Source organism: Rhinatrema bivittatum, chromosome 10, assembly GCF_901001135.1.
Source record: "Rhinatrema bivittatum chromosome 10, aRhiBiv1.1, whole genome shotgun sequence".
Lineage (NCBI taxonomy): Eukaryota > Metazoa > Chordata > Amphibia > Gymnophiona > Rhinatrematidae > Rhinatrema > Rhinatrema bivittatum.
Genome location: NC_042624.1, coordinates 79850317 through 79868708, shown reverse-complemented (window position 1 = coordinate 79868708; position 18392 = coordinate 79850317). Strand labels below are relative to the sequence as shown.

The window sequence follows — 18392 nt, the reverse complement described above, 5'->3', positions numbered from 1 at the left end:
AGACTGGGTAAACAAATAAGCGTGGGAGTAGCTTGCTTATTGCAAGAATCAGGCGCATGTATTAGAAGCGAATCATGCAGAAATAGGATTTTCCATGTTACAGACTGGCCATTTACAAGCATAACTTTTAGCTTTGGAGGAGTAACATTCTGTGCCAGTAGCTTGAATACATAGATTAGAGGTAAGGTGGCTCCAAGAATACATACCAACATGGCTGAGCTCACTGAGGTACATTTTAAAAAAGAGCACGCGCGCGTACTTTTGTTCGCACACCAGGTGCGTCCCGGGGCTTTCGCGCGACGCTGAGCCTATGCAAAATAGGCTCGGCGCACGCAGGGGTTTTTTAAAAGGGTTACGCGCGTACCTTATGCGCGTAACCCTTTTAAAATCCGGCCAACTGTATCTTCCCATGCCACAAACCAGCGGAATTAATCGAGGCACTTCAACTACTTCCAACTCAGCAAAAAATGAAACATTGTCATTCAGAGAGCAGAGCTCATGATTCACATGAAGAAACGCACAAAGGAGCTTCTTTGTCATGCTCCTTCGCACACGCAACAGAGCACGCACCCCTCTGGTGTCCTCTGCCAACTCTTGACCTCCTCCCACACCAATGACATCAGCTGATGGAGGGGATAGGCTTAAGCCTGGAGGATGACAGGAGACCTGGCAAGAAGCTAGAGAGCCTGGATGACAACAGTTTTTGCTCTTGCTGGGGGCACAGAATGACCCAGATGACCTAGAGAGCTTCTCAGATTGAGGCAATTGAAACAATGTCCTCCGCCGGCTCTTGCTCTCCTCCTGCTCAGATAACATCAGTGGGTTATGGGACTAAGCCTGGAGGTTGACAGCAGAGCCAGCTGAAAGCTATAGGCAGACTGGATGACAACAGTTTCTCGCTGGGAGCACAGAATCATGATGCCCCAATGATACGGACATATTGCTTTTAACATTAGTAATTTATTTAACGCTGATCGCACTTTGGCTCTCTTTGATGGTATTGTACATTGTAATATCATGAATGTCTTGTGTACTGGATAGGGTAGCTGTAGAGTATATCCAAACTGGATAATATCCAAGACGCATTAGTCTGTGGTTATATAAATCAACTCTGTAAAATTTCTATAGGCATCCATCTATTGGCTGTATCAAAGAGTGGATCTGCAGATTCTCATTGGAAACTGGGAATAGTTGTAGATGTTCTTGTTTATTCTGATCTTGTTTTTCTGGCCCCTAGAAAGGACTGCATTATTCCTCTGGTTCTTAGAGGTTGCATTGAAAATTGTTTACTTGAGCGATATCTCCTGGAGTCAAGGTATTGACCTCAATCTCTATAAAATTGAAAATTAGCTCTACCTCCATCTTCTGGTAATCTCTCTGGTTTTGACTCCCCCAGATTTTTAACTAATCTTTCTAACTCCTCTCTGAACAATAATCTTCATTTGAAAGGCAACTTACAGAGATATATTTTGGACCATGAGTAAGAGGCCCAATAATGTAGCCAAAGAAGTTTTTTAGCTCCTACTCATAAAGCTAGAGATTTTTAAGATACTCTTATAAGATCATATAGATAGATATTTTGCTGCAGGTTCTAGCTGAGTCATCTCTTCTCCATCTGAAAGTTGTTATATCCAGTACAGTTGTTGTTTGTTGACCACAGGGCCCCACAGTCAGCTACACTCACCCCAACACCTGTCCGCCAAAGTGGGCCCAGGCTTCCTGGCTGCGGCAGGACGGGTAGGCATTGGGGAGTGAGTGTAGCCGCACTGCCCTGCCGTTTCCCAGCTCCCACGCTGATGCGGCAGCCCTCCCTGGGCTGAGCCATCTCACTAACGTTGCCATGCCGCCCGTGGCCGCACCTCAGGCACCGCTGCCTTCCTTCCGGGCTGGCCACACAGCTCTTCCGAAGATTTAAAGGGCTCTGACAGTCAGAGCTTGCCTTGGCAACAAGTCCCATCGCTCTCCTTGAGTTGAGCTCCAAAGTTCTTGAATTCCTGTACTCCTGCCTTCTTGTGTTCCTGTCTTCCTGAGTTCCTACATTCCTACCCTCTGTTGCTCTTGATCCCAGATGGACCCTTGGCTTCCGACCTTCCGCCTGAACCTGACTTTGAATATCGCCGCCTGCCTCTGACATTCTGCCTGGACCTGAATTCGAGTATCGCCACCTATCTCTGACCTTCGGCCTGGACCTGACCTTGAGTTTTATCGCCTGGCCATCTCTCCATGGGATTATCCACACAGAGGCCCACCTAAGCCCAACTGGCCCTGGTACCCAAGGGCTCAACCTGTGGGGAACATTTATTTATTTTTTTAACATTTTTCTATACCGAACTTCATGACAAGATTCATATCAGACCATGGGCTGGTATTGGTGAAGCTCCAGCTGGCCTCTGCTTCCCGTCTGGCCTCGCCTACTGATGGTGGGGGCCTGTGGGAGTCTCCCCCACAGGCAGTGCCAACTCCACCTTGGTTCAAGGGTCCACTCCTCCAACAGGTTTCCAAGGCCATGGACCCAGCGGAGGCCTCCACTCTCCAGGCCATACCGGGACTGGCGCACAAGATACAAGAACAACAGTGGTTTCTCGAGGCTCTGGTGGCCTCCATCGAGCGCCTAAATGCTCGGTTAGACTCCTCCTCTCCACCAGCGGTGTCATCACCAATCACCTCTGGTCCTTCCTCGCAGGCTGCACTGGCACGTCCATCTGTTCCACTGCCTGCATCACCGCGCTACAACAGAGACCCGAAACAATGTCAGGGGTTTATCAACCAATGTTACATGCATTTCTCCTTACAACCCACGGCATTCCCAGACAATGCTACCTTCATCCTCTCGCGACTGGAAGGCAAGTCTCTGGAATGGACCTCCCCACTCTGGGAGCATGCAGACTCCCTCCTGCAGGATCTCACACGCTTTGTCTCATCCTTCAAAAGTACCTTCAACGACCCAGGGAGACTGGCCATCACCAGCTCGGATCTCCTGCATCTCAGGCAGGGTCAACACTCGCTTAGTGACTATACCATCGAATTCCGTACTCTCGCCGCTGAACTTGGATGGCAAAAGGACTGCCTACGCACAATATTCTTGGACGGCCTCTCATCCCAGATCAAGGCCTCCCCCACAGGCAGTGCCATCTCCACTTTGGTTCAAGGGTCCACTCCTCCATCAACAGTAGAGCTCTTGCAATATAACTTGTAAAGATTGCCACTTATATTGAAAAGGCATTTGATGAAAAAGCATTCTTTAATATAAGCTATATTTTCCTATATTGTAAATCTCTGAGTGCTGCATCTCCTTCCACTAGGACGGTTCTTTTTCTGGTCACTGCTGAAACCATGACAGTAACTTGAGACATCTGAAGTAAACACTCTTGAACTTCTATGGTAAAGGATAGAGCTTATTGAAGAGTCTCAGTCTTTTGCAATTGGCTTCTGGAGAATCTCCTTCTGATAGGACCATATTTTGTTGTTATTCTCCAAGATTTATGGACCAGCAGAATATAAATTCTTTTTTTTTTTTGTCAGAATAATTTTTATTGGTCAAGGGTTGTACAAGGCCATGCAAAGAGGCACCATGCTGAACAGTGTACAAAAATAAACAATTACAAGGAGTAAGTCAAGCCGCAATAGGAAATAACTATCACCAGAAAAACCATAAAATGTAAGATAAACATTGCCTTTCACAAGCCCCAGCCCTTTGGTTTTCCTTTTTACTTTTACATATCCAATGTCAGTCCGCCCTACCAGCCTAAAGACAGTCATACAGCTCTCAAGCATAATCATTTTCCCTTCCCCACAAAACACTGTCTCTCTCTCACACACAAATCATACATCCAGCAGCCACTACATTACATCCCCCAAACCGCCCCCCCCCCCCAGAGACCAAGGAAAAAATTAAGCCCAGACATTAGAGTAGCCAGCAGTGTGTAAATTCGCCTGCATCTCGCTAGGGAGGCCCCTAAAGAAAACCTGCCAGCAGTCCTCATACTGTTTATCTCTTGTATGACGTCCCAAAAGACAGTCCATGGGTTCCATTTGGAGCTCAGATGTCATCCGTTAATACCAAGCTGTAACAGGGGGAGAAGTGTTTGGTTCCACCCAAAATGACAAAATGGTCCTACATGCCAATAACATCGCTAAACGACCAAATTTAGCCTTGGAAAGTGGACAAGGAAGACGACTACGAAGAGGATGTGTAACCACCATAATGCCAGCGTGCTGTGCGGTAATACTTGAACACTGAGAGATAACTTGCAACACCTGAGTCCAGAAAAGACTGACAGTTGTACAGTGAAGGAGGCGATGCAGCATAGTGCCTTCCTCTTTGCTGCACTTGATGCAGAGTGGGGAATCCGTAAGCCCCATCCGGAAACGCCGCACATCATCATAATATGATAAATGCAGAAGTTGATATTGTAACTCCTGAACCCCCAAATCTGGGTTCTGTGTATGTAGGGATTTGAACCAACGCTGCATATGATCAGGTGTCACTTCACTATCCAGGATAATCGACCAGCGAGAGGCCAGTAAGGTCAGATGATCCCTGCCCAGTGATAGAGTTAGCAAGACAGGTCGTGTCGAAAAGCTTTGTGGCAAATAGAGTTTCCGCTGCAACTTCCTCTTTAGACCAATGGAGAGCTTGAATGTAGTGTCAGACTTGTAAATATCCAAAGAAATGTTTGGGTGGTATATGGAAGGTTCTAGTTAAGGTTTGAAAATCCACAAGTTCATGTGTTTCAGGATCAAACATGTGAAAAAGGTACACCACCCCCTTAGCAGCCCAGGTTTGAAAAATATCCCTACAGTCTCAGCCTGGATGAAAGTCCAAATTTCCCATCAAGGGGGGTCAACAAAGACGCGAGACCTCACAGGCCACTCAGACGTCGTAACCACCTCCAGGCCTTTATGCAAGGGTAAATTAAACATCTTGGGAAGACCAGCGCCCGCAGCCCCATCGGGTTTAACTGAAGAAGAGAAAGGGGTGACCAGGGAGCGGCCATGTTATTCAATAAACCTGCATCTCAGTAACAATATTGGTCAATGATCCATTCCCCCACAAACCTCAGCTGGCATGCCGCATTATATAGCCGGAAATCAGGCAGCCCGTAACCTCCCGCCTCCCTAGGGTGTTCCAAAACAGTGTGTTTTATACGTGCCCTCCTACTCTTCCAGAGAAACCTAGACAGCCCAGCACGCAGGCGCTGTACATCTCGAACTGTTAATCAGCATGGAAGCATATGTAAAAGATATAAAAGTCTGGGTACAATAATCATTTTGAGCAGTGCACATCTGCCAAAAAAACTCAGCGGGAGAGGGCACCATGCAGTCAACTGCGATAGGATTTTGGCAATCATATCCGTAATATTAAGGTCATATAAAAGATGAAGATCTCTAGGGACCCAAACTCCCAAATATCTGAGCTTCCCAGGTGCCCACACAAATGGGAAAGAGCCTTGCCAGGTGAGCTCTAGCCGCAGATCTAATGCTAGCGCTTCAGACAGAATGATTAATCTTCAACCCCGCTATCTCCCTAAATTGCTCAAAAATATTGATAATAATAGGCACACTACTACGGGATCGCCCCACAAATAATAGTATGTCGTCTGCATAGAGCGCTATCTTTAAAGGATGACCACTGAGGCTGAGCCCCGAGAAACCCTTTTCTTCCCGCAATCGTATGGCCAAGGGTTCAACAGCTAGCACAAATAAGAGCGGGGAAAGGGGGCATCCTTGTCTCACTCCACATTGAAGCACGAAAGAATCCGTAAGGGCTCCATTCAGCAAAATACGGGCACTAGGGTTTTTATATAGGGTCGTAAGCCATGTTACAAACGCCCAGGTAAAGCCATATTGACCTAACATCCAAAATAGGTAGTCCCAGGACACTGAGTCGAAGGCCTTTTCAGCATCCAAACTCAGAATCATGGTTTCTGCTGCAGAGTGATAACTTAAAGCCACTATAAGGAGCCTCACATTCCTTACTCCCTGGCAACCCTTAACAAACCCCGTCTGATCCTCTCCAATTAGGGTAGGTAAAATTTGATTTAGGTGGGCCGCCAGCACAGCCGCCAATATTTTAAGGTCTACATTTAGCAGGGAGATAGGCCTATATGAGCCCACGTCTGCTGGGTCTTTGCCCTTTTTTGTTAAAACAACGATAACCGATTGATTAAACTCAGCGGGTAATTCCATAGTATTAACTAGCTCATTATAAAATTTAGAAAGCGGGGGCAGAAGGTGAAATTTAAGGATTTTATAGAATTCTGCCCCTAATCCATCCGGCCCTGCAGCCTTTCCCTGCTTCAGGCCCTGGACCACCGAATATATTTCTTGGTCAGCAATAGCTTTATTTAGTAATGACTGCTGATCCTGAGATAAGCATGGCCATTGTATCTTTTGGAAAAATAAGGTTGTGGCAGCAGGATCTTGACCCTTTTTTCCATAAAGAGATGTATAATACTCTAAGAACCTGCTTACTATATCCGCAGGAGCAGTCACATACTGACCCCTATGGTCTCTAATTCCTGCAATAACTGTTTTCTGGTTTCGTGGTCTAATTAAATGAGCTAGCATTTTACTGGACAGACTGCCTTGTTTGTATAGTTGATATTGATAGTAGTGAAGTGATTTGAAAGCTCTTTGATGTAAACAACTATTGAGAGTCTCTCGCAGCTGATCAACACGACCCTTACTAGTTGGAGACAGATCACGCATATGTCGCCGTAGAGCACTCTTAAGCTCAGTAGTGAGGCACAAAATCTCCTCATTCCGTTGTCAGTTCACCTTAGCAGTATATGCAATGATGTGCCCCCGCATCACTCCCTTCCCCGCCTCCCATAACATCGTAGGGGAGATGTCTGGAGTATCATTAAACACTATATACTCCTCCTAGCAGGATTGTAGGTGTAGGTGAAATGCATTATCCAAAAACAGGTCTGGCCTCATACGCCATGAGAAAGCTTCTAAGGCCCCCTTCCACAAATCACAGTAATGTGAATCGGTGCATGATCCAATATGGTAATTGCGCCTATGGCCACCTCCCCTACCGCTGGGAACATTTTGTCAGAAACTAGCAAATAATCCAAGAGAGAGTAGGATTGGTGCAGATTGGAAAAAAAGGTATAATCCCGCTCAATACACGCCATGTGTCGAGAAGCTGAAGCTCCTGACAGAGAAAATTGATCCTTTGACTCGCGTCCTGCGGAGCCACTAAATTAAAATCTCTCCCTAATATTAGAGTGTACCCAGACAATGCTATCAGTAAACTGACTAAATGAGAAAAAAATGCATGTGAGTAGGTGTTAGGTGCATAAATGTTGCAGAACGCCACTTGTTGCTGGTTAAGAGTTCCTATGACCACCACATATCTCCCTGTACGGGTAAGCTGAAAGGGTAGCTGTTTATGAATAAGAATAGCTTCTCCTCTCTTGCACAGGGAGAAGGAGGAAAGCCAGCACTGCCCCACCCATTCCCATTTCAATTTCCCATGTTCCGCATCGTTCAAATGCGTTTCCTGAAGGAATACCACCTGTGACTTTGCACCCTGGAACTTCACTAATAACTTTTTCCTCTTAATTGGCGAATGAATCCCATCTACATTGAGAGACGTTATTTTAACCTGTTCCATTCCCAATAGAAAAGTAGATAGGCACAGAAGCCCTCCCCAGGGCCTCATATCTGAAAACAAAGGGTTCTGGAGCCTCCCAGCCACGGCCCCAGGACCCGAAGCACACAAATTTCAGCAAACTGTTCCTTGGTCCCTTCCCCTGATCCCCGACTCTGCCCCTGTTCCCCCTTACAGTTTCCCCCTTGTAACATCCATCCCCAATCGCACATACATCCAGGCCTCACATCCATCCACACCTAATCAAGCATCTTAATAGTCTCCAAGAGGCACGGGGTCCCTGCCAACCACCCACCACTAACCAGGCGTCCCAAGACCCCCCCTCTCTCCAGCCCCCCCTCCTCCATATCACACACAATAATTATAACCTGGGCACAAATGCTGTGAAATTCAAGATACCCATCTGTGTCTCCTGCCAATTGCACCATCAGCATTGTTTCCCAAACTACGGGAGGTTCCCAGCAGGAATTACAACTGTAATATGACAGAAAAAGAAACCAGGTACCTACTGAAGCTCAAATTGGCACATAATATTTGATTAAATTGAACCAGTAAACCTCAATAAGCAACAGGAGTGTAACAGTCCAAGCCCTTGGTCCCCCAAGGAGACAAGGCCACATTGGTGCAGACACATACAGCTAAATAGGAAGAATACCCTATACTACTGCAGGATTTGGCAACATTGCAATGAAGGCTGTGGCCTCAGCTTTCATATGGAGAAATATTACTCTGTTCCCATGCTGTACACGTAGTTTTGCCGGATAGAGAAGAGCAAAACGGATGCCGCGCTTATGTAGCTCAGTACATGATGGAGCCATCTCCCTCCTGAGAGCTGCTGTGTTTGCTGAAAAATCATTAAAGATTAACAATCGTTGTCCCTGATATTCCACGGAAGTCACTCTTCGGAAGGCCCTGAGCAGCTGCACCTTGTGCACCCAATTAAGGATGCGGGCCATCACCGGTCTGGGTCTGCCCTGGGGCTCCCTGGGTGGGCCAATGCGGTGTATCCTTTCGCAGTGCAGGTGGTCTCCCGGCAGCGTCAGCCCTATACGCTCAGGAAGCCATGACTCCACAAATTGTGGCAATTCATTCTCCTTGACAGATTCAGGTAGCCCAATTATTTTAATGTTGTTTCTGCGGCTCCTGTCTTCTTGGTCTTCTAGCTTTGCCAGCAGGTCTGTTTGTTTAGCCTGCAACTCTACCACTCCGCTCTGCCTCTGCCAGCCTGTCCCCATGATCCGAAAGCGCCTGTTGTGCTCCCTCCAAGCGTTTAGATTGCCCCTCTAAAGTGTCCCATATGCCATCCATAGATGTTTGGATTTTTAACAGGCTCACCTCCAAAGCTGTAGTCATGCTGCAGGTTATCTGCCGGATCACATCCTCTGAGATGGTGGCCTGTACTTTGGGGCTCTCTGGTGCGGCAGCCATCTTAGGTACACGTGGGCGATGAGAAACTTGATTCCTGTTGCTCCTTTGTCTCATTACCTGCTAGTTCGACTGTTTCTCCCGATAGCCGCTCAAGTGGGGGGCTGTCCGGAGCAACGTTTGGGCGAAACTGCCGCGATGGAACCACGTGCAGGAGTGATTGTTGGTGAGGGAGATCGCAGGGCTCGGTCTCAATGCTGCAGCGTGTGTTTCGCCGTTCTTCAGGTGCTGTACCCGCCGGATTTTAAAAATTTCGGGGTAGCCCGAGCAATTGGGGAGCCGTCTGGAGCTATTTAATAAGAATCCCGCTGCACGGGGACTGCATGCTAAAGAGTGATTTGCGGGGGGGGGCCGCGAAGCTCGCTCTCAACGCTGCCGCTCGGCTGACGTCATCGCCGGAAGTCATAAATTCTTTTAAATATATAAATATTCTTTATTTCTGAATGGAGGGGAAAGACTGTAAAGGCTTTGTGTATTCCTTTTATAACCGGATCCCAGTTCGGGGTCTCTTTAATTTTACTTTCTGATAGTCTTTAGAGCAGAATTTTCATGTGTAATTAATGCTGTAATCTCATCTTTATGGAAAAGGTGGATTACAGAATCTTCTTCCCCTTCAGAGTAAATCTCCCCTTTCTCTAGCAAAGCTAGCTGCTCCCCCCATTGTTGTTGACCATGTCAACATTAGAAGGATAATTAGGTTGAGATTATATCTACAGGATCTGATCTAATCTTTAATCTTTTGGGGGGGTTACTTGTAAACCATGATAAATGATCAGTAAGGTTTTGTAGTGTCTGTGCTGAATCTTCCATTCCTTCACTTTGGTTTTACAATGCACAAAAAGCTTGGTGAAGAAATTTAAAACATTCATAACAGACACTCGTGGAGGCAGTGTTATGAGCATAAACTGTTCCCTTGAGCTTTTGATTCAAGAATTATCAGGGATTCATTTCCTTTATTTAACTGCGGCTGTGCAGTGCTGGGTCCTATTCAAGTGGCTTTCAAAATTGCTGCTGCTCCAGTCTTAATAGTTGAATTTGAAGCCTCAGTTGACTCGGGGTATGTTAAAACTTGAATAAACTGTGATTTAGAGCCTTTTCCAGACTCAGTTGTCCCCATTTTACTTGTCTGTGCTGGGTGTAGTGACTTCTTCCCTTTCTATTTCACCATGGAGGCAGATTTTGCAATTTGTGCCATTTACTGCTGCTGCCGCAGACAATACAGCACTGGCTCTACTCCAATAAAGTAGAGTAAACAAAAGTTAAAATCTTTGAAATTCAGTTCCCCTCTTGACTATCTATTTAGTAGACCATTGTACAATATCTTATCTATTTATAGATTCTTCTCTAGGTGGTTAGGCGTTCTTCTTTGACTACATTTTTTTAAAAAAGAAAGCTTAAAGGTAGAAAAAGGGATAGAAAATTTTCTAGAGGATCATCTTCCTCAGATTTTAAGTGCTTATTAAAGCTGTATCAAAAAATCTCTCTAGCGAGGCTGGGAGCCATTCAAACTGTGGGCTTGCTACACTGGTTTGGTTTAGTTATTTAGGGGTAGATTTTAAAAGCTTGTGTGCGTGCACACATGGACACGCGATTTTATAACATGCGCGTGCCTAGCCCTATCCTAAACCCCACAATCCTTGTCTTACCTGTTGCGCCTGCTTCAAGCAAGGCGCAGGTTGCGCACGCCGGCACGCGATCCCCCATCAAAGCAAATGGCCGCTGTGCCGGGCGCCTCTAACCTCGGCCCCTTACCTCCCCGCCCCTTTAAGCAACCCCGGGACTTACATGTGTTCCGGGGGTTTACGCTCGTGGCCGGGCCTTTGAAATTAGGCCCAGCACGCGTAGGTCTTTTAAATTCTACCCCTTAGGTTTTATTACTTGCTATCTCCATGACAGACCAAAGCGAGGAACAATTCAAATATTCATAAAAATCATACAACAGTTTCATAAACAAGCAAACAATAAATGACTTGAGCTCTCTGGTCCCAAAACTAATCTAGTAAGGTGTCAACATCATGAGGAAATTACAATATAATTCATTATGGCTTGATTAGAAACTGCTTCCTGTACACTTACACATTATAAATGTTACGTTTTGCAGACCACAGTAGTCACACCGCAGCCGGCTGCACTCACTCCAATGCTGAATCCAGTCTTGCTTTCTTCCTCCAACACTTTCACTGCCACTGCCCTAGGCATGCATGTACAGTCGTGAACTTCATAGGCCCCGCAGAGGGAGCCTAGACTCTGAAGCCTTCTGTTGACATCACCCACTGGGAGATTTATAAATCGGCGTTCTTGCCCACTCCTTGCCTTTGCAACAGCTCTCCTGCATCACCACATTGCTAATTGCTCAGCATTCCTGTTTGTTCTGAGTTCCTGCTTATTTCCTTTTGTCCCCACTAGTTCCTACTCCGTTCCTGGTCTACTACTGCAAATCCTTGTCTTGTCTGGTTCCTGCTCCATTGTCTGTTCTATAGTGTCTCAGCCCCAACTTTTGATTCCTTGTTGCCCAGACCTTGGATTGGATCTGGACTCTGCTTAACTCTGAGCCTGCCCTGACTTATGATTGAATGTTGACTCTGCTTGACTCTCAGACTGCCCTGACCCCAGATTGGACCTTGACTCTGCTTCGCTCTCAACCTGCCATGATCTTGGATTGAATCTCGACTCTGCTTCGCTCTCCACATGCCTCAATCTCAGCTTGGCCTGTAAGTTCTGTTGGCCACCAGAACCTGCAGGCTCAACTCAAGGGGGAGGCATTTGGCCAGGCAGAAGATCCTGTCTCCGGGCAAGTTAGCTGCTGCCTGTTAAGGCCTTTCTTATGCTTGCACAAGATAGTTGGTATCAACTTAACAGCAAGGGCTCACTATCATTCCACACAACATATTGTGAAGGCCATGAGTTTCGCTGAGTCACCAGCACTCCAGCTGCTACTAGGACTGGCCTTGCAAGTCCAGGCTTAGTACAAACTTTGTTGCCAACATTTGGATTATCTTCAATCTGAGACCACTACAACCCAACCTCTGGTCAGCACTCAAACCCCTCCATAACAACAGCTTCCACCCATAGCGTCAGGCATCTGCCTGTCACCACCACTACGCTATGATGAAAACCCTAAAGCCTGCAGAGGCTTCCTGAATCAATGTTAAATTATCTTCGAGCTACAATCTGCAAGCTTCTCCTCGGACCAGGCTAAGGTAACCTACATTATTTCCCTCCCTACTTGACAAGCAATGGCCTGGGCATCCTTGCTATGGGAACAAAACTACTCCATGCTGAACAACCCAATCATTCTGGACTGGTGCAACAGAAAGAATCCTCTCCTTATGCATCCAAGCACCCTTCTTGATTTTACTATCACCAGCAGTGGCTCAAGGCAATATGCTGCCTGAGGAAAGGAAAGAGATGGTGCTCCCCAAGGCATGGCACAGTCAAATCAGTGAGAGGGCAAAGAAGATGGAGATCTCCCTTGAAGTCTAGTCCTTTTAGCAATTTGAAAAGCTGTGGAAGGGGGAAGTGGGATCAGAATTCTCAGAAGAGTGACAGATAAGAGTGCTAGTGATAATGTTTCTAGGAAGTTGGCAATCATTTCACATTCCCACCCTTTCCCAACATTTGCCCCCTGGGCATCTGGGAGATGGGTGGTGTGGGTATGTGTGTTACACACTCTCTTCGAGCTGGTGTAAGGGTATTGAATGCCCTAAGTGAACTTTACAGAAATGCACCCCTCTTCCTGGTCCTCCCCACACACAATTAAAAATTAAGTATTTATAATAGCAGATTTTACATGAAAAAGGATACAGTCTTCTAAGGTAAAAATATCAATTACAATATCTAAATTTTGAGATCCATATTAAAAATATTTTCAGTTACAAAAGTTTATTAAATTTATACAAAAGACTTGTAAAAATTAACAATTATCTATATGAAATATCTCTAAAATATAATACATTCATATGGTCCACAGATAATTCCTAAAAAACAAATCGGAAGCCGATCAATAATGCTGGAAAGCAGAACAAACGGTAGTGATCGGTGTATCAAGGGATTCTTTATTGGTATATTGCCCGACTCTGGCCGAGTTTCGCTCTCGCAGGAGCTGCCTCAGGGGCTACTGTACCAATGGTTACTTGTCTTATGTCACACTTCAATGTAAGAACATTACAACATATTACAACGTAGTCGGACACAGAAATAAACCCCACCAATCTGGGATTTCCATTTTGAAAGCACTGACTGCACTTTAATTACTAAGGATTCACAATTAATATGTTGTAATGTTCTCACATTGAAGTGTGACATAAGACAAGTAACCATTGGAACAGTAGCTCCTGAGGCAGCTCCTGCGAGAGCGAAACTCGGCCAGAGTCGGGCAATATACCAATAAAGAATCCCTTGATACACCGATCACTACCGTTTGGTTCTGCTTTCCAGATAACTCCTAATACTCCTTTTTCAAAGTTATCAATAACGTCAACATTATAAACCCAAACGTACATAACACCAATCATACTCACATATGCATATCTTTCATTCACAAAATACTCATGTTAAAATTCACAACCATGAAATCTTATTTAACTCTCAAAGTTTCACTACCCATTAAAATCTCCCATATCAAATAAACCCAATTCCTAATAAACTTCTATAATTGAAAATATTTTGAGGCTTATATAAAATGTAATTTACCTCTGTTTGTTGGGCTTTAGCATTGATTTATATTCAGAGGGCTTGATATTCTTTTTATATTTTTACCTGATTTGGTCTATATTCAAAAGCCATTTAGACTGATAATTTATTTATTATTTATTTAAAGGCTTTTATATACCGATGTTCATGTACTGGTACATATCACGTTGGTTTACATAAAACAAAGTTAGAAATTACATTAAACAGGAAGGAACATTTAACAGGGCTAACTTCGAGGAACTTATAGATAAGCTAAGAAATAATAAGAAATAATGTAATAGTTACCATCTAAATGGCTTACCTGGCTATATTCAGCTCTTATCCAGCTAAATTCAAGTCAGATAACTAGTTAGCCAGCTAGAATTTAGCCAGATAAAAAAGGGGCATTTCAAGGGCGTTCCGGGGAGGGGTTCCCTTATCTGGCTAACCTAGCCAAATATCAGGTACATCTGGCTAGGTTAGCCGGATAACTTTACACTTGCTTCAGAGCAGTTCTAATGTTATCTGATCTCGTGTGGTTGGCTAACTCATACTTACCCAGATATCTTCAGTGATATCCAAGTAAGTAGTGTATCTTAGGGAAAAAAAAACATAAGTTGCAGGCCTCCTGGCCTGATGCCCACCCCCCACCACCACATGGATCTACCTCCCTCCCCACTCCGCAGTACCCAAAACCTTCCCTGAATGTTTAAAAGTTTGAAACTTAAACAGTTCTTAACAAACATTGCCGCCGGCCTAGGCCTCCCACCTCCCATGCACCTGTTACCTCCAAAAGTGGCCTTCTTCTGTTGGCCAGGATCACTGTTCTCAGCAATCTTAGTTGCTTCCAGTGTTAGTTAATCTATTACCTATGTAATGTTTCCAGCTGGAAGCATACTCTTACACTAAACAGTACGCTTCCAGCGTTATTACCTACATAAGTAATAGACTAATGCTGGAACTTTTAAACATTCAGGGCAGGTTTTGGGTATTATGGAGTAGGGAGGGAAGTAGATCCATGTGGTGGTGGGGGGTGGGCATCAGGCCGGGAGGCCTGCAACTAATTTTTTTTTTCCTAAGATATGCTACTTACCCGGATTTCTATGAAGATATTCAGCTAAGTAGCGAGTTATCCGACCACATGAGGCACTATAACGTTAGGCCTAATCAGCCATATTCAATCAATGGCCGGTTAGGGTTGAAGTTATTCGGCTATACGTAGCTGGATAACTTTAAACAAGTATATTCAGTGGGATGTTTATCCAGTTGAATATACTGGACAAGTTAACCTGCTAACAGTAGCTGGATAACTTGTCCTCTAAACGGCCTACTGAATATTGATCTTTATCTGATATGCACTGCAAAAAAGCAAAAATAGACATCTGGAACCCATATAGTATTAGGCCTATTGTAAAGTGTGTTAGATATGAGCTTAGCCCTCAGAAAGCCATGAGTAAACTGAATTACAATTACAAATAGTAAATCTCCCATACTAAAAAGGCACCAACTGCCAGCAATCAAACTGAAACAACCTGGCCTATGAAAAGGCAACATTAAAAATATTATATCAGGCCCTAAACACAAACACTCCCCCTTTTTGGCTGCATTGGTCACTTGTGCTGTGACCAATGCAAGTACTTTCACCTACATTGGGAGAGGGGGCCAATTTTCAGCCGGCCTTTTTCTAAGAGTAAACAACTGTTTACTTGCAGAAAAACTTTGAAAATCACCCTCTGTAACAGGATTGAGTAGTTAATGGTAGAACTGTCAAGTTTAATAAAAGCAAGATTGCATATACTTACATGATTTTCTGTTTAAAAATCATTTGGTTATCAGCATCTCCTATGACTAAGCTTACATAGTGAGAGTCTGGTGCTGTTCTTTTATTTTGTAGTTGCTCATAGTTTGTTAACACGAGGGTCACTATTATTTCTGCGATTGTAGCATTATATCTTGCAGTCTTCAGTGAGAAAAATGCACAAATGTAAATTCAAGTGAACCCATATGAGAATTCAGGTGAAACAAAGCATTGTATTTACTGAAAGTACAGATCAAGAAATCACAACTAACATGAACCTCAGCCTAGAGGGCCAATAAGGACCATATGCTATAAAATTTACACAAAAAATGGTTTTGCATAAGTGTCAGTAAAATTTAACATGCTGTATTAGTGTATAATTTTGTGTATAATTTTCTGTCTTTTTGAGAGAAAAATACTGTCAGTTTTTATAATGATTGCATATAGTTTTGTGCCATTGTAAGGTAGTTCTTGCTTTGTGCTAGGAGTTTCCTCCAGCCCCCACCTTTCTCCATCTTGTTGTTACAGAAAGTACAGTTTAGACTCCATTGCTGCATACCAGGCCAGCACTTAGCTAGTAGGGACTACTGCATAGCAAAATATAACACACAATCTCTTTTTCCCCTCAATTTTCTAGAAGCTGCTTGGCACATATTATTGCCCATACAATGCCCTCCCTTTCTCCAAGCTCCAAGGTCACAGATAGTTGCTGAGCACAAAATGGAAACTTGACCTAATTAGAAGTATAAGAACACCACTTGTTCAGAGCTAGCCAAGAGATAGAGAGTTAAAAGGTTTTGTGTCCAAGCTTCACCAGTGTTACGCTGAAGCACCTGGCATATACCCAAATTAGTTTTAGTAACTTTTTTATTAAGAAATATATTATAGAATTGCATACAGTATTCACAGATACTTTTGTAATGATTTAATAGTGGTGTTCCTGCCTGAATTATGATTGCTTTCATTTATACTAATGCAGATATTATTTGCATTATAAAAAATATTTTAGATTGTAGTCACATAACACATATGAGAAATAGGGAATTTACACAAAGCATAAGAATTTTACCATTTATGAGTGTTCCCAAACACACGCAGCAAAATTCTCTTATCAGGAGCCAGGCAATATTTCAGAAAAGTTACACAAAGAGATTGTTCTGCACATATGCAAGGCAAGGATATAGTATACAGATGCAAAGTAGGATGGGGAGAGGCTGCTGACTGACCAGAACTGACCAGAGACAAAGAAACAGTGTCTCCAGTATTATATATATATATATATATATGTTTGTTTGTTTTATCATTTGTTTCAGGTGTTCTCATAAACACCTGTTGGGCATGTATGTGTGTGTGTGTGTATATATATATCATAATTTGTTTGCTGTATTTTCATTAGTGTTCTCATAAGCACAAGGTTTGTTTCTACATATATTATACAGAAAAATATACCTTCTCATTATTTCACAAAAAAGACATAGTGAGTCTTGTCATTTTTCTTAGTCAATTCAGTAATACAGACCGCAGGGCAAATACAAATACTAGCAGACCCCGAACAAACCCAGAACACATGTGTGTTAAAAAACACTTAAACAATGAAATAAGGTTAAGCATGTGCAGTCATACTATTTTTGTATATGGGAACTAAAAAATTAATTGGCCAAATAGCGTGCCCAGTTTACTTACTGGAAACATGCATCAGGTCTTCTTGAAAGGCAGTAATGGCTGAGATGCCCTGAGATAAACTTCAAACAGCAGCAGCATTTCTAGGACAGCTACCATTGAGCCACAAGACTCTAGCAGAATTGTCAAGCCGACAATTAATATTTAACTTTTTTTTTTTTTTAAAGATGTAATCCTCTGGATTTTTCCTATGGTCATAATGTAATCATTTCCCCAGTGAGGTTGGGTGGCAGGGCATTAAGTCCTTATATTGTACAGGTAACTCAATCTCAGCTAGAAGGCCAAAAAAGGATTGCTATCAGCTCATACTTCAGACCTTATATTTGATCTTTGCCAAAAGAAGGCTGAAAAGAGATTGATATGCAGCTGGCATGGATGAATTGCAGCATGGAGATTAATAACAGTGACAAAAGCAGTCTTTCTATGAGATATCAATTTTTTTGTACTAGCCTTTTGTAATAAAGAGAGCAGTTTGCATAGGAAGGAGAAATTTACCTGAGATCTTCCTTTCCTTTTGTCTAGACTGGTCTGGCTGGACTCATGAGTTATGCCCACTAACCAGCAAATGGCAACAGAGAACAACAGGCTTGTTGACATCATTCCATAGAGGCACCTATACTGACCTCAGCCTGTCAGTATTTCCTGCAACAAGCTAACAATGAACTAAACAGAAAATCATTGCTCCCCATCCAGGAGGGTTTCCAATGAGATACAAAAAGAGATACAACTTTAAAAATAAAGTAATAAAACTTACCACTCAGCACCAGATTCATGAATAAACTCACTTCACCTTAAGTAATAGAATTGCAGAAAGAAAACGTATTTGGCAAATTAGGAAGGGTTCTAAACTGGTCTGGCTGGACTCAAGGAAAGTAAATTATCAGGTAAGAATAAATTTCTTCTTCCTCTTCAGCCAGCCAGACCAGTCGAGACAAATGGGATGTACCAAAGCTACTCCTGATCCTGGCAGATGTGAAAGTACTCCTGAAAACCCTCCTTAACCAATGCTGGACCAGACATCTAGCCTGGTCTACCTTAAAAGCTAGAGACAAACGTAGTTTGGTGAGCAGATCCCAGACAGCAGGAATAAGAGTTTGGGCCCAGCTGGGTACAGACAGGCCCCGGGTCTGCAGGAGAAGACAGCGCCTATAAAAAGGTGAACACTAAATATAAAGAATGAATGTGGATACTGAAAGC

The 18392-nt window shown here is 43.7% G+C and overlaps 1 protein-coding gene across 1 annotated transcript in view; it reads right to left on the bottom strand.

The window, feature by feature from the left end:
* The window catches only part of LOC115099805 (probable ATP-dependent DNA helicase HFM1), a 451200-nt gene that overhangs the window by 13641 nt on the left and 419167 nt on the right, over window positions 1–18392 (bottom strand). Inside the window, exon 25 of the mRNA XM_029617654.1 lies at window positions 15520–15677. Coding sequence (XP_029473514.1) covers window positions 15520–15677 — 158 coding nt within the window. The remainder of the gene's footprint in view (window positions 1–15519; window positions 15678–18392) is intronic.